The following is a 14,886-nucleotide window of genomic DNA, read 5'->3' as shown; positions in this document are numbered from 1 at the left end:
CTCCCAACTCTGACTATGAGACATTATCACGTTTCTTCTGCTTACATGAGTGCCTGATAGAGCTGAAACAAGCATGTGGGTGACATGCAGGACACGCGGAGGCGCAGGGGACACGCGGCCGTTGAAAAAGAGACCTTGAAAAGTGACAGGAAAGAGCCCTTTTCGACACGCTCCTCCTCAGCCACAGCAGCAGCCGGGGGGGCAGCAGCAAGAAGCGCAGCGAGGGATGCTCAGACGGGCGCTGGAACGCACAGGGGAGATCTTCCACCCCTGGAGCTGGTGGGGTTCCACTGCAGACCCCCCCTCCTTGGGCAGGGTGACTTCTGAGCTATAGGGGGGAACAGTTCATTTCGTTGCTGGGCACCGGTGAGGGTGGCAGGGGCTGTGCTGCGGGCTGGAGGGAGGGGACGGCGCTGCTCTCCTTGGTGGGGCTGAGGGCAGGGCTCAGTATTTCACACCCGAGGATTTGACTGTCGTGGTGGTGACGCATCTCCGCACCGAGGAGGATCCAGCCCCGGGCATGAAGTTGCCACCTCCAGGGTTGCAAATCCTCCCGCTTCCAGAGGAGAAGCCGCTGGTGAGGATCGCTCCTCCCAAGCCACAGTTGCCTCCGATGATGTTGGGTGCTCCGACCACGCACACTCCTCCTCCCAAGCCATTGCTGGGGCTAAAGCCGCAGGGTCTGCCTCCGACCACGGAGCCTTTGCCTACCACAGCTGCAAGACAAGGACCAGCAGAAGGGAAGATGGGCAGATACTTACAGACATTGACGTTGGACATGCCATCGTTGCACAGCCTGTGAGGGAAAGGAGCACAAGTTGTAAACCTGATCTAATAGACAGCAGTTCAGCTCCATACAACCTCCAAGCCAATGCAGCTCATGGTTATTCCTGTTGCATTTAACAGAACAAATGAGGTGAGGAACAAGCATTCCCATGGGGACCTATGTGCTATTTTAGGCTAAAAACTTAGGAGCACCCAACTGGTTTGAGATTCACCTTCAGATAAAAGGGCTCAACCTGTCCCAGGGAATACCTCAGCCAGGACAACAGGACAGGAGCTCTTACCTGTTCTCCTCTCCCTCCAGCAGCTTCCTGTACATGGCAATCTCAACGTCCAGGGCAATCTTGATGTTGAGCAGCTCCTGGTACTCCTTCAACAAGCGAGCCAGCTCCTCCTTGTCTTTGCTCAGGGCACATTCCAGCTCTTCCAGTTTCCTCCTGGCATCCTTCAGGGCCATCTCACCCCGCTCCTCGGCCTCAGCAATTGCTGACTGCAGCTGATGGTTCTGAGAGAAAGAAGAGCAGTTTCTCAGTGCCCTCAGGGCACAAACGGGATGGAAACAGGCAGGAACCATCAATCTGCTCCAAAGGAACTGAATTCCAATGACTGTGTTTCCCTCACACGCTCCTCCCTGGCTCACCACGATGATGCTGAGGAGCCCCTACCTGCTTCTTGACGTTCTCAATCTCAGCCCGCAGCCTCTGCACGTTCCTGGTCAGCTCCTGGATCTCAACCTTGGTGTTGCGGAGGCTGTCCCCGTGCCTTCCAGCAGTGTTCTGCAGCTCTTCATACTGATGGCACAAAGCAACCCATCGGTGACACCAAGAACTCAGCTGGCTCCTCTGCTCTGCATCCAACAGCAGAAACTGTTCCAGGAGCCTTTACTACATCACAACTCACCCTGCTCTGGTACCAAGCCTCAGCTTCAGCTCTGCTGTTCTGGGCGATCTGTTCATACTGGCGTCTGACCTCCTCGATGATGCTGTCCAGGTCCAGGTGCCGGTTGTTGTCCATGGACACCACCACGGACAGGTCCCGGCTGATGGTCTGCATCTGAGCCAGCTCCTACAACCAAGACAGCAGTCAGCCTGAGCATCTGAGGAGGGCACAGAGGAGCAGCAGCTCCAAGCAGCCTCTGCAGACCAAATCCAATGGACACCCAGTCCCACCCCAGTGTCTTTGGCCACCACATTGCAACTGCAGCCAGCTCATGGGTAGGGGAAGCTCTTACCTCCTCATAGATGCACCTCAGGAAGTTGATTTCATCTGTCAGAGCTCCCACCTTGGCTTCCAACTCTACTTTAGTCATGTAGGCACAGTCCACATCCTAAAGGAAAGATCACAGATACATCAGCTTCCTCCCACCCCAGCACCATCCTGTTGCTTCCCCTTTCCAACATCTTTGCTCCTCCTCTGGGAGCTGCTGTTACTCAGCCTTGCTTAGCACCAAAGACTTCAAACATCAGCAGCCACGCCTATCCTGATTTCCACTTCATACCTATTGAAGCACCAGAACACATGAGCAACCTCTCTAGTGTGTGTGAGCACCCTTAAGCCCACAAACTCGTGGCAGAGGCTTGATTTCTTCTTCATACCTTCCAAGTAAACCAGGCTATAAGTCTCTTGCACTCATCAGTCAACCACAGAACCCCTCTTCCCTCAGCCCCATTTCTCCAGAGCTCCTCAGCAATGGGAAGCCTGTGGGAATGCCCAAGCTCTGCTCTCCAGGCTGCTTGAGCTCCTTCCTGAGCCTGCCAGGGCACTTACTTGGTCTTGTACTCCTCCACGTATTGCTGCATGTTCTGCAGCTCCGACTCGAGCTGCCCCCTCTGTCCCAGGATGGAATCCAGCCTCCTCCTCAGGTTCTGGATGTAGTTTTCAAAGATGGTGTCGAGGTTCTTCCTCGGCCCTGATGGTCCTTGCTGCTGGAGCAGCTCCCATTTGGTGGCCAGGACCTTGTTCTGTTGCTCCAGGAAGCGGACCTGAAAGCCCACCAAGGGATGTGTGAGATTCATATGGGGAGCATCACACAACTCAAACCTCCTCTTGCTGATGTGGGAGACCAAGGGAATCACTTCCCAGATCCCCACTATGACTATGGCTGGTTAAAAGCCACTTTCCAAGAGGAAGATTCCTCATTTCTTCCTCCTTTTTTTCAACTATCCTTGAATTTCTCCTCTTTTCTCCTTCATTTCTGCTCTACTTTGGTTCTCTATGGGAACATCACATTCCAGTATTACAGTTTTGTCATTTCCAATTGCAAATTCTGATCTGGAATTCATTTCCGGAAGCATCAGATCATCACTTTTACCTTCCAGTGAAAGAAATCCCACATCAGGATCTCAATAGTGGAAAACATTCCTCCTCTTAGCAGATACGAGAGGAATTCAGTATTCATGTCATGCATTGAAACAACTCTGAAGCATGTTCTCAACCAACATTCTCTCAGTGCAGGAACAATAAAGAGTACTCAACTGTACTTGAACCGAAGTAAAGAACAGCCAGGAATGAACTCAAAGCCCTTCCTGACATTCCCGAGTCCCTCAAGAAGAACAAACCCTTGAAAAGCATGAACTTAAAGGATAACTGAGTGTATCACGACCACTTTGGCCTCAAAGAACACAAGAGAAAAGCAAAGCAAGAGGTTGGATCAACCAAACCCAGAGAAAGTCCTTTGGTTTCTCTGTGGATGGAAGGTTATTACATTGCCTCAGGACTCAGTGCAAGCACCACCAGCCTTCCAGAGCTGCCCACACGGAGCTGTGAAGGACAGTATTCCCCTCTCCACAGCACAGGAAAGCTCCTCAGAGTCCCCATCCCCAAGCAAATACAGTTCCAGCCTCTCACCTTGTCAATGAAGGAGGCAAACTGATTGTTAAGAGTCTTGATCTGCTCCTTCTCCTGGTTTTTCACTTGCTGGATTTGGGGATCGATCTCAACATGGACCGGCCGCAGGAGGCTTGAGTCAACCTGCACCGGCTGGATGCCTCCAGGGAACCCAGGACCACCTCTCACAGGACCACCAAAGCCACCTATTCCTCCACCAATGATACCTCCTCCAATGCCGCCAAATCCTCCTCCAAAGCCTCCACCAAAGCCACCAATTCTACATCCATATCCATTCTGCCTCCGTATCCTCCACCACCGTAGCATCCACCCACAGCAATTCTTCTGCTGCCACCCATGTTATGGAGGCTCCTGCTGCTAAAATCTGCACAACGTCCATTGCCTCCAAATCCCCTGGATGTGGAGAACGAGCTATAGCTGATCCTGCTTCTGCCCCCACATCCTCCAAAGCCACCACCGATGGCAGAGCAAGAGCTGTAGCCCCTTCTGCTCCCGCCTCCAAAGCTTCTGCAGACAGACTGCCGAGACATGGCCGGTTCTTCCAAGTGGAGTCGAGGAGAGCAGAAGGACCAAGGGAGCTGTGCTGCTGCGGGATGAGCGCGGAGAGAAGTGTGCACAGTCTTCTCTGGCTCCACAGCTCCAGGCATTCCCTTTTATCTGTTCCTGGAGGTGGGCTGGGGAGCAATGGTTGCAATGGTTAGCACTGGGAGCAATGGTTGGCACTGGGAGCAATGGCTGGCACTGGGAGCAGTGGCCGGCACTGGGAGCAATGGTTTGCACTGGGAGCAATGGTTTGCACTGGGAGCAGTGGTTAGCACTGGGAGCAATGGCTGGCACTGGGAGCAGTGGCCGGCACTGGGAGCAGTGGCTGGCACTGGGAGCAATGGCCGGCACTGGGAGCAGTGGCCGGCACTGGGAGCAATGGCCGGCACTGGGAGTGGTGGTTAGCACTGGGAGCAATGGTTGGCACTGGGAGCAATGGTTAGCACTGGGAGCAATGGTTAGCACTGGGAGCAATGGTTAGCACTGGGAGCAATGGTTGGCACTGGGAGCAATGGCTGGCACTGGGAGCGGTGGTTAGCACTGGGAGCAATGGTTAGCCTGGGGAGCAGTGGTTAGCACTGGGAATTCATTCACTCTCAGACCAAACTCTTACTGAGAGTCCCGGAGTCCTCCTGCCAAGCCATTCCCAGCACCATGACAAATCCCTTCAGGACTTTCCAAAGGCTCCAATGCCACGAGAAGAGCCAGAGAAGACACGGGCAATCCCGCTGCTCCAGTGGGAAGTGCGGACGGACGCACGGCTCTGAGAGCAGACACTGAGGAGGAGGCATGCCAAAGCCAGAAGGAAGCCTTTAGCTATTTGCATGCGATTATGTAGTCAGAGGGTGGAGGAGAGCTCAACCCGTCTGTAGACCCATGGAGATGAGGAGAACGGAGGGCGCAAGCCCTTGCACTGGAGGACACGGGTGCTTTGGGGCTCCTGGCTCTCTTTGGGGGTGATATGCAGATGCCTCCTTGGCAAACACACACGTGTCTGTGCTGAGCCCTGAGGAGCAGGGGCAGGTTTCCCTTTGTGAGCACAATCAAAAGCAAGCACCAGGCTTTAGGAGCTTAGAGCGCTCCAGGTTTGCTGCCGTCCTGGGATAGCTCCTGAGCTGAACTGAACCAAGCCTCTGAGCCCTCCTGCGCTCACCCGCGTGGCTGGGAAAGGCTGTTTGTCAAAGGGCACTTTGTGTCCTGCTTTAAAACTGAGGATTTCCTTTCATTTATGAGTTTTCAGCCTTTTAAAGGCCTTCTGACAGGCTTCCAGGGCCTCAAGGGGCTGCAGGGAACCTGCAGAGGGGCTTTGGACAAGGGCCTGTAGGGACAGGCCAAGGGGAATGGCTTTAACCTGCCAGAGGGGAGACTGAGATGAGCTCTTAGGCAGAAGCTCTTCCCTGTGAGGGTGCTGAGGCGCTGGCACAGGGTGCCCAGAGAAGCTGTGGCTGCCCCATCCCTGGCAGTGCTCAAGGCCAGGTTGGACACAGGGGTTTGGAGCACCCTGCTCCAGTGGAAGGGGTCCAGGTTGGAGCTGGAGGAGCTTTAAGATCCCTTCAACCCAAAGCATTCCATGGTTCCATGATCTTTATGACTGTTGAGGCACCCAACTGCGCTGGCAGCTCTCTAGCAACATTCCCAGGAGTTCCCGACACCAGCAATTAAACACAGCTTGAAAATCCACACCAGCAACTCTGGTATCTTCTGATGTTTAAATACCTCTAAAAATACCACCCAGACACCCAACTGCAGCAGTGCTGAGGGACCCGGGATGTGCGGATAAACCGGCATCTCCATTGGGAAACAACTGCCCCCATACCCCTGCTCATGCCACCACCTTCCTCAGCACCAGTGTGGGTCCGTGAGCACACAGGGAAGCACATCAGGGGGATAAATAGGGATAAATACATCTATATATAATAAGATGTCAATGTGGGACCAAAGGGATGGGGTGGGCAGGGGCTTGGTGGTTGCACATCATGGTTTGTAGACAATAAATACACACATGGACAATGACCATGGTGGCTGAGGAGGTCCCATAGAGCTCGTTGGTGTCCAACAAGACCCCTAAATGCTACAGTTGCCTGCCCAGCCTGGGAGGTTCTGAAGCACAGCCTCAAACAGCACCCAACAAACGTCTGGTCCCCCCTTGGGGTGAAAGCCAACAGCGTCCATCCAGCTCCTCTCCCATCCAGAGGAGAGGCAAATCACTGGCAAGACCTCAGGGTGCAGGAGGGTGCTGTGGGGTTGTAGCTGCTGTAGGTACAACCGTGGATGTAGACACACACATTGGACAATTCTTGCTGCCTTCGGTGTTAGCAAGCATGAAGTTGTGTTTTTTAGGGGGGTTTTGATGTTTTTTAACTTTTCTAGAGGTTTTTAAGTGTTTTTTAACTTTTCTGAGGTGTTTGGGTTTTGGGTTTTTTTTGATGAGTTTTAACTTTCTGGGGTGTTTTTTGTTGGTTTTTCTCTTCCCCAGGGGTGGGAAGAGCTGATGAGGACGGTTCCATGGCCCTGGTTGGGAGGAGCAGGGTGAAGCCATGGCGACGCTGGAGCCCCGCGTGGTGAGATAACGTGTTCGTGTTCGTTGAGTCACGGCCACATCAGCCAAGTTTGGGAAATCAAAGTGGGATTTGGCTATCGACGGCATCACCCGGTGCAAACGCAAGAGGCAGCTTTAGGCTGCAGGATTCTCACACGGCGTCGCTGTACCCAGAGCCCCAGTGAAGCAAAATGACCTTTAAAGGGCTTTTGTAACCCAAATTGTTCTGTGAGTCTATGGAAAAGGGGCTGCAGGAAACCTGGAGAGGGGCTTGGGACAAGGGATATAGGGACGGGCCAAGGGGAATGGCTTCAACCTGCCCGAGGGGAGACTGAGATGAGCTCTGGGGCAGAAGCTCTTCCCTGTGAGGGTGCTGAGGCGCTGGCACAGGGTGCCCAGAGAAGCTGTGGCTGCCCCATCCCTGGCAGTGTTCAAGGCCAGGTTGGACACAGGGGCTTGGAGCACCCTGCTCCAGTGGAAGGGGTCCCTGGAGCTGCATTGGAGCTGGGGGAGCTCTGAGGTCCCTTCAACTCAGCCCAATCCATGGTTCTACACAAATAAGCAGGCAGGAACACAGGAAAAGCTGCTCAGGCCTTGAAAACGAGGTGGAAAAGGCTCCTTTCAGCAGCCTTAACGTTGATCAGCGTGCACTGAACTTGAACCATGGAAGGGAGAATATGGGGGGGGAAGAGCAAAGCCAAGCATTTATTCCCACACTTCCCATAAGCTACTTGCCATCCAAGTGCTTCAGAAGAAGCCTTTAAAACATGAGCAGACGAAACCAAACCTATTTCAGGTCACATTTTCCCCCTTCCAACACAAGGCAGAATCCTGGCCCATTCCCATCCCGCCCAGCAGAATTCCCCCGCGTTGCTGGTGCAGCCTTAGGACCAGGAAGCAAAGAGGGGCTCGGTGTCTGGATTCGTTTGCAGCCATCCAGAAGCCTTTGGGCTCTCCTCATCTCCCTGCCCTGCTCTCAGGAGCCCTTGGCTGGAGGTGAGTTTACGCAGCGGCAGCAGCATTGGGGTGGCTCTGCGGGAAGGAGCAGTCTCTTCAGTCAACGCCATCTCAGGTCCCTTTCCAACGCGCTGGAACACTCAACCATTGCCCAAACCCCATCCAAGTAGGGACTCGCCTTTGCTGGCAGCGTTGTGACATTCCGCAGTCTCCAGCGCTTACCGGCAGGGAACGGAGCTTGGGATAAATGGAGTGAGTCACCCCGGATCGCGGAGCGAGTCTGCGGTTGACCAGGGATGTGACTCAAGGTCTCCTGAGCAAGAGGTCAAACCACACCAAGAGGTTTTGGGGCTCTAAATGTGCAGATCATCACCTATAGTCTATGCTTGTGCAGAAGCAGGGGGGAGTTGAGGTCTTGCTCTTCCCATGGTCCCAGTTGACTTTGGAGATGCTTTAAAAGAGGATCACCGGCCTGTCCAAACAGCAGCAAAAGCTGCAGGGCTGGCTCCAGCATCATGGACACTGAGGAATTAGCTTGGAATTAGCTGGAGAGGTGAGGATCATCCTTCCCTCTCCCACACCGTCCCTTATAGGATGCTCCAAAAGCACTTCAGGCTGTGCAAGCTCCGTGGGCACCTACATGGGACCGCCTTGTAGGATAGGGAAGTCAATGGTGTGCTTGGAGGCTGGGATAAACTGGCTTGGGAATACACTGAGGTGGCCAGAATGAACCAGAATAAGGCTTAAGGCGGGAAAGGGGAAGGGAATGATCTCCTGACATCAGGTGAGTCCCAAAGTCTGCTGTGAGGGCAACAGCCTCTGTCCTGCAGGAGACCCAGCAGAAGGATGGAGATGAGCATCCGGGTTCAACCAGGACATAGAATCAAAGAACTATGGAATGGTTTGGGTTGGAAAGGACCTCAAAGCTCACCCAGTTCCCATGGGCAGGGACCCCTTCCACTGGAGCAGCTTGCTCCAAGCTGCTGTGTCCAACCCGTCCTTGATGGGATGTGGAATCCAAACCTTCTCCATTGAACCCATCCCAGTGTCCCAGCACCCTCACAGGGAAGAACTTCTCCCTTATCTCCAACCTGAACTCCCCCTGTTCCACTCTGAACCCATCACCCCTTGTCCCATCGCTCCAGTCTCTGATGCAGGTCCCTCTCCAGCATCCTTGTAGCCCCCTTCAGACACTGGAAGCTGCTCTGAGGTCTCCATGCACCCCTTCTCTTCTCCAGCCACCCCAACGCCCTTCACCCCTGTGAGACCCCCTTCACCCTCCCGCCCATGGCTCTGGGGCTACGCGCTCGCTTCGGCTCCTTTAAATGCACACCTCAAAGGGCAAGAGAAAGGCAGGTTTCACCGTCAGGGCTGAGCAGAAGAGGAGTCTTGTTGCAACACGAAACTCCTTGGTCAGAGAGAAAACCACACAGGGTGACTGCCTCTGGTGTTTATTGGGGTGGGCCTCATGCCAGAGGAGAAAGGCTTAAACAAACAAGCACGATGGTTCCCATGAGCACAGAGAGAAGGCAAAACCCTGCTCAAAACCCAGCTCCTGAGGAACACGGGGGGAAAGAGCTGGAATCTTGCTGAGGAAAAGCCAACCCCGAGCGTTCAGGTGGGAGCAGTCCCCATGAGGAAGCCGTTTCGGAGCTCGAGCCCTGGGTGATGAGCAGCACCGGTTCCCATTGCACCACGTCTGGATCCAGGGCAAGACCTTGACACGAGTCAAGTCCAAGCAGTGCACGGGCTGGTCCCTCCACCCATCGCTGCTTGATGCCTCCTGATGCTTCACAGCCTTACCCCAACGGGGCTGGTGAACAGGTTCTGCTCCTCAGCACCCCATGAGCAGCAGCTTCGCGGTGCCTCGAGGGGAGCAATGAGATGCTCCCAAGCCCCCCAAGCCCCTGGTCATCAGCTGGATGCATCCCACTGCCCCGTGCAGCCCGGTGCTGGTGGTGTGCGGTGAAGGAGGTGGCCACCACCTTGGCCATGAAGGGAAGGGGTGATGGTCATCGTGCAATTTGCTTCCTTTCTCCTCTGGGTGCTGGGGACGGGGGTTTGGGGGAAGCTGCTTTCCTAGAACCTCCGGCTGACGGACGTGGAGCTGGTGCTCTTCTTCAGGATGGTGGTCCCAGACCCCACCACCACCGAGTTAGCTCCTCCTCCCATAGAGCAGAATCCTGCCCCCCCTCCGCATCCGAATCCCCCCCCAGCACCGAATCCCCCCCCGAAGCCGACGTTGCAGCCGCCTCTCCCGCTTCCAGCACCGAATCCCATTCCTCCTCCTCCTCCTCCTCCTCCAAGGCACATCCCGCTGCTGCCGAATCCACCTCCCATGGAGCTGCTGCCGCCTCCCACCACGGCTGCGGAGAGGAGCAGAAGGCACGAGGTTACCTCTGATGCCACCATGAGGGTTTGGAGCATCGATCCCAGCCCATTGCGCTCCCATGGGAATGCTACTTACAGATGCTCACGTTGCTCTGGCACTCCCCAGACATCCTGCAAGGAAAAGAGATGGAGCATCAGCTTCAGTCCAGCTCCGTGGAGCCAGGCTCGGTCCATCTGCCCACAGCTGATGGTTTCCTGCAGGAGATGGGATGTGCCGCGCTCTTCCCATTGGCTCAGTAGGATACAGGCGAGCTCTGGCTGCGTCCCCACTCACCTGCACTCTTCTCCCTCCAGCAGCTTCCTGTAGGTCGCAATCTCCACATCCAGGGCCAGTTTGACGTTCATGAGCTCCTGGTAATCCCGGAGCTGCCGGGCCAGGTCTGACTTGGCCTTCTGCAGGGCTGTCTCCAGGTCGGTCATCTTGGTCCTGGCATCCTTGAGGGCCACCTCGCCGCGCTGCTCAGCATCCGCGATGGAGCTCTGCAGGGACTCACACTGCAGGGAGAGACGTGGATGTGAGAGAGGGGCAGGGACATGGATGTGAGGATGAGAGGGGCAGGAACATGGATGTGAGGGTGAGAGGGGCAGGAACATGGATGTGAGGATGAGAGGGGCAGGGACATGGATGTGAGGATGAGAGGGGCAGAACATGGATGTGAGGATGAGAGGGGCAGGAACATGGATGTGAGGATGAGAGGGGCAGAACATGGATGTGAGGATGAGAGGGGCAGGACATGGATGTGAGGATGAGAGGGGCAGGAACATGAGGATGAGAGGGGCAGGACATGGATGTGAGGATGAGAGGGGCAGAACATGGATGTGAGGATGAGAGGGGCAGGACATGGATGTGAGGATGAGAGGGGCAGGAACATGGATGTGAGGGTGAGAGGGGCAGGACATGGATGTGAGAGAGGGGCAGGGACATGGATGTGAGGGTGAGAGGGGCAGGACATGGATGTGAGGGTGAGAGGGGCAGGAACATGGATGTGAGGATGAGAGGGGCAGGACATGGATGTGAGGATGAGAGGGGCAGGACATGGATGTGAGGATGAGAGGGGCAGGACATGGATGTGAGGATGAGAGGGGCAGGACATGGATGTGAGGATGAGAGGGGCAGGAACACGGATGTGAGGACGTGAGGAGCCTGGGAACTGGTTGGAGATGAATGCCCAGATGCCTTGTGCTCAGCTGGGCACAGGCTCAGCAGGTTCCTCCCTGCTTGCGATGACTCTTTCAGCCTGTTTGCTTTCAGGGCAGCTCTGCAGGGCAGGACCAGGCACTCACACCCACTCAACCCAGTGCAACCCTGACCTGTTTCTTCACGCTCTCGATCTCGGCGCGGATCCTCTGGATGACGCGGTTGAGCTCGGAGATCTCGGCCTTGGAGTCCTTCAGGCTGTCCCCGTGTTTGCCTGCGGTGGCCTGAAGCTCTTCGTACTGGTGGGGACATGGAGAGGAGCACATGAGGTCCACCATGAGGTCTCCCACGTGAGCCCCAGGCTGGCCAGAGCAGCACCATCAAACCCCCATGGTCTGAGTGACCACCTCCTGGCACATGGGGGTCACAAGCAACGTGTGGCTCATTCACCTTGCTCTGGTACCAGGACTCGGCCTCCATTCGGCTCCTGTTGGCGATCTCCTCGTACTGCGCTTTGACCTCCGCGATGATGCTGTCCAGGTCCAGGTTTCGGTTGTTGTCCATGGTGAGAACCACGGAGGTGTCGGAAATGGTCTTCTGCATCTCAGACAGCTCCTGCCGTTCACACCAGACCTGGCTTCAGCCCATCAATCCCTTACGGGGCCACAACCCTGCTCCACTCGTGGAGCATCCCCCTCCAGTGCCTCTGCACCACGTACCACGTCGTAGAGGTACTTCAAGAAGTTGATCTCGTCTGCCAGAGAATCCAGCTTCGCCTGGAGCTCCACCTTGGTCATGTAGGCTGTGTCCACGTCCTGCAGCAGAGATGGGAAGTGAAAACCTGCCCGAGGCACAAAGGGAGCCCTATGGCACCCACGTCTCATGGTCCTGGGGGAAACAAGACACCCCGTGGCCCAGGCTGTGTCTGGGTGTGCAGAACTAAAGGACTTTACCTTTTTGAGGACCACAAAGTCGTTCTCGGCCGCTGTCCTCTTGTTTATTTCCTCCTCGTACCTGTTGGTTGGGAGGAAGGAGATAGGATCTCGGATGCTTTGGCCCTGCCCGCTGCTGGCACCCAGATGCTCTTGGCCTCAGACTAAGGAAGGCAGCAGGAATAGAGCTGCCACGAAGAGATTGATGTCCTTCACCTTCCTCCCAGCTCCTGCCACCTCTAATGCCCTACCCCTGCCCAAACTGAGTCACTGCAGCTCCTTCCACAAGACCCAAGGACCTTCAAGTCCTCAGCAGGGGCCATTCCCAACTGCTCCTTGGGGCAGGTTGTTGAGTGGTGGAGATGCTCCAAAACAGGCAAAGGTCAACCTAGAACCTCAATAGAGGGAAGGATCTGCTTGATCCTGGTGGGTCCCAGACCTGCTTCCCCACCCTGCTCTGTAACCCCTTCGGTGGGTGCATCTCTCCAGGCTTTGTTCTTGCTTTCCCAGTACAGAAATAAAAGCAGGAAAATCATCTTCGTCTGTCTTTGAACCCAGCAGCATCCTCCCAAGGAAAGCCCTAAGCTTCCAACCATGAGGGATATTACGGGAAGGAATCCCTGAGGAAATCCGGGAGGAAATTACAGCCGGATTTAGCAACTGATCTCATTAATTCATTAAACCATAATAGTGTGGATTCTGCAGTGGGGAGGACAAAGAGCAGAGGACTCTGCTCGAGCACAAAGCAACAACAGACATTGAGAAATACCTGGAGAAACCTCCACCCATCGTCAAAACCGGGTTGGTGAAGGCTCCCCGGGCCCTTTGATGTCTTCCAACCATTGAAACCAGGGAGAAGTTACCAATTCTCCTGATTCTGACTGTTTCAAGGCAGGTTTTCACTCTACCTCACCCCCACCAAACAGCCCAACCGTGACCCCTGGGGACGCACTTGGTCTTGTAGTCTTCCACCATGTCCTGGAAGCTCTTCAGCTCTAGCTCCAGCTGGCTCTTCTCGCTGGACAGGGTGTCCAGCTGCCTCCTCAACCCATTGATGTAGGTCTCAAAGTAGGGGTCGAGGTTCTTGCTCCCTGTTCCTGGGCTGCCCTGCTCCTGCAGGAGCTTCCACTTGGTGTCCAGGACCCGGTTCTGCTGCTCGAGGAACCGGACCTAAACGATTGCGGGGTGGAAAAGGGGTCAGGCTGTTCCCAAAAGCATCTTTTTATCACCTTTTCTTCCCTGTTTTCCATATTTTTGTCCCATTTAATGAGCCTGACCCAGTGGGGGCTGTCCCTGCCCATGGCCATAAGCTAGATAATCCTAAGGTCCTTTCCAACCCAAACCAAGCTATGATTCTATTCCCCCTAAGCTCCACGCTCCCCCCCACAAAGGTAGGACCACAGCTCCAGCCTGCGGTTGAAGGTGGGTCACCTTCCCTCCCCTATCTCATGGTGTCTAAACACGATGAACTTCATCCTTTTGGCATCTTCTCCTTCAAAACAGGTCAAAACCCTCAAAGTCCTTCAGCCCACGATGGACAGAGTCCATCAGCAGAGACTCCTCTGAGGATGCTCTGCGTGGTCCCAGCGCTTAGCACCAAGGATCCTATCCCTGGGGTCCTCCATATCTTGGGAAAGCCACTTCTCCAGCCCCCAGCTCTGCCTGCAGGGGGTCTTTGGGGTGTTTGGAGCAAGGCCTGGCCGTTCCTGGTGCGGTTGGAAGGGCGCATCCCCATGGTGGGCCCCCCGCTCTCACCTTGTCGATGAAGGAAGCGAATTTGTTGTTGAGCTGCTTGATCTCCTCCCGCTCCTGCGTCCGCACCTTCTGGATCTCGGGGTCGATCTCGAGGTTGAGCGGGGCCAGCAGGCTCTGGTTGATGGTCACCTCCCTGATGCCTCCGGGCGGGCAGGCGGGGAAGCCTTGGCCCCCCATCCCACTGTCGAACCCGCCACCAAAGCCACCACCAAAGCCTCCACCAAAGCCACCCAAGCCACCACCGAAGCCTCCTCCAGCCCCACCGCCAAACACTGGCCCAGCCCCATAACCAAAGCCTCCTTGGCCACCAGCCCCGAACCCTCTGCAGACACCCCCAAACCCTCCAACAGAGGCGCTCCTATTGCCCCCTAAGGCAAAGAGGCTCCTGCTGCTGAAGCCGCCGGCGTTGCCGGGCCCCCGGCATCCTCCTGGGGATGCGGAGCTGAACGTGACCTTGCTCCTGCCTCCGAAGCAAGCGGAGCTGGAGCTGAACCCTTTGCCCAGGCCACAGGACTGGCGAGACATGGCGAGGGTTCCCCGAGGGCCAACCCGTGTGGAGCCAAGAGCACAGGGTGGGAGGCGAACGGAGGCGAGTTCTGCGGGTGCAGCGCCCGATCCCCCCCTTTTTATGCGCTGCGGGAGTTGGCCGCGTGTCAGGGGAGTGGAGACGTGTCCTTGGGCTCTAATTCCAGCCATTGTTCTAGGGCTCGGAAGGGTTCCCTCCTCCCTTTGCCACCACCGTGACCTGCCTCAAAACACTCCCTCGAGAGCTAAGAAAACAACGTTCTTGTTGGTGTTGGAGCCTCCGAGCCACGCTCCCACAACGGAGCTGTCAACCCATCACCGGCCTTCCTTGAGCAGTGACAAAGCACCTCAAGCACCTCGACACGTCCCAGCCTGGAGGAGACCCTTGTTCCGGCAGGTCCCTTTGGGCTGAGTTCATGGCAGGGCCTTGGTTCACCCAATCCCGACCCAAAAGGTGGTTTCCCAATCGCGCTGCT

The 14,886-nt window shown here is 55.7% G+C and overlaps 4 protein-coding genes across 4 annotated transcripts; all 4 read right to left on the bottom strand.

Annotated features, from left to right (window-relative positions):
• Positions 1 to 376: 376 nt before the first annotated feature.
• On the bottom strand, positions 377 to 2,106 carry LOC134168959 (keratin, type II cytoskeletal 6C-like). Its single transcript, XM_062629132.1, has 6 exons — positions 2,015 to 2,106; positions 1,684 to 1,848; positions 1,449 to 1,574; positions 1,068 to 1,288; positions 762 to 796; positions 377 to 716 (listed from the first exon to the last, which is right to left on the bottom strand). Exons 1-6 carry the CDS (start codon positions 2,090 to 2,092, stop codon positions 445 to 447), a joined length of 897 nt encoding a protein of 298 aa, XP_062485116.1. The 5' UTR covers positions 2,093 to 2,106; the 3' UTR covers positions 377 to 444.
• Positions 2,107 to 2,432: 326 nt separating this feature from the next.
• On the bottom strand, positions 2,433 to 2,977 carry LOC134168966 (keratin, type II cytoskeletal 6A-like). The gene has a single exon (XM_062629142.1). It carries the CDS (start codon positions 2,796 to 2,798, stop codon positions 2,547 to 2,549), a length of 252 nt encoding a protein of 83 aa, XP_062485126.1. The 5' UTR covers positions 2,799 to 2,977; the 3' UTR covers positions 2,433 to 2,546.
• Positions 2,978 to 2,991: 14 nt separating this feature from the next.
• LOC134168964 (keratin, type II cytoskeletal 3-like) lies at positions 2,992 to 4,211 on the bottom strand. The gene is given in 2 exon segments (XM_062629140.1): positions 2,992 to 3,908; positions 3,911 to 4,211. Coding segments are annotated over 2 exon segments (675 nt in total). The 5' UTR covers positions 4,161 to 4,211; the 3' UTR covers positions 2,992 to 3,483.
• Positions 4,212 to 9,378: 5,167 nt separating this feature from the next.
• On the bottom strand, positions 9,379 to 14,455 carry LOC134168954 (keratin, type II cytoskeletal 4-like). Its single transcript, XM_062629125.1, has 9 exons — positions 13,886 to 14,455; positions 13,083 to 13,300; positions 12,152 to 12,212; positions 11,918 to 12,013; positions 11,649 to 11,813; positions 11,372 to 11,497; positions 10,335 to 10,555; positions 10,137 to 10,171; positions 9,379 to 10,035 (listed from the first exon to the last, which is right to left on the bottom strand). Exons 1-9 carry the CDS (start codon positions 14,408 to 14,410, stop codon positions 9,749 to 9,751), a joined length of 1,734 nt encoding a protein of 577 aa, XP_062485109.1. The 5' UTR covers positions 14,411 to 14,455; the 3' UTR covers positions 9,379 to 9,748.
• Positions 14,456 to 14,886: the final 431 nt, after the last annotated feature.

Source organism: Pezoporus occidentalis, unplaced genomic scaffold (genome assembly GCF_034315485.1).
Source record: "Pezoporus occidentalis ecotype Australia unplaced genomic scaffold, CSIRO_AGI_Poc_V1 ctg329, whole genome shotgun sequence".
Lineage (NCBI taxonomy): Eukaryota > Metazoa > Chordata > Aves > Psittaciformes > Psittacidae > Pezoporus > Pezoporus occidentalis.
Note: the sequence above shows the minus strand (reverse complement) of the source record. Positions and strands in the feature narration are given on the sequence as shown.

Coding starts and splice junctions, on each gene's coding strand:
- LOC134168959 (XM_062629132.1), bottom strand. CDS start 2,092: ATGACTAAAGTAGAGTTGGAAGCCAAGGTGGGAGCTCTGACAGATGAA. Junction 1,849..2,014: donor TGAGGTGCATCTATGAGGAG/GTAAGAGCTTCC, acceptor TCTTGGTTGTAG/GAGCTGGCTCAGATGCAGAC. Junction 1,575..1,683: donor AGGCTTGGTACCAGAGCAGG/GTGAGTTGTGAT, acceptor TTGTGCCATCAG/TATGAAGAGCTGCAGAACAC.
- LOC134168966 (XM_062629142.1), bottom strand. CDS start 2,798: ATGAATCTCACACATCCCTTGGTGGGCTTTCAGGTCCGCTTCCTGGAG.
- LOC134168954 (XM_062629125.1), bottom strand. CDS start 14,410: ATGTCTCGCCAGTCCTGTGGCCTGGGCAAAGGGTTCAGCTCCAGCTCC. Junction 13,301..13,885: donor TCGCTTCCTTCATCGACAAG/GTGAGAGCGGGG, acceptor GCAATCGTTTAG/GTCCGGTTCCTCGAGCAGCA. Junction 12,014..12,151: donor ACTTTGTGGTCCTCAAAAAG/GTAAAGTCCTTT, acceptor TCTCTGCTGCAG/GACGTGGACACAGCCTACAT.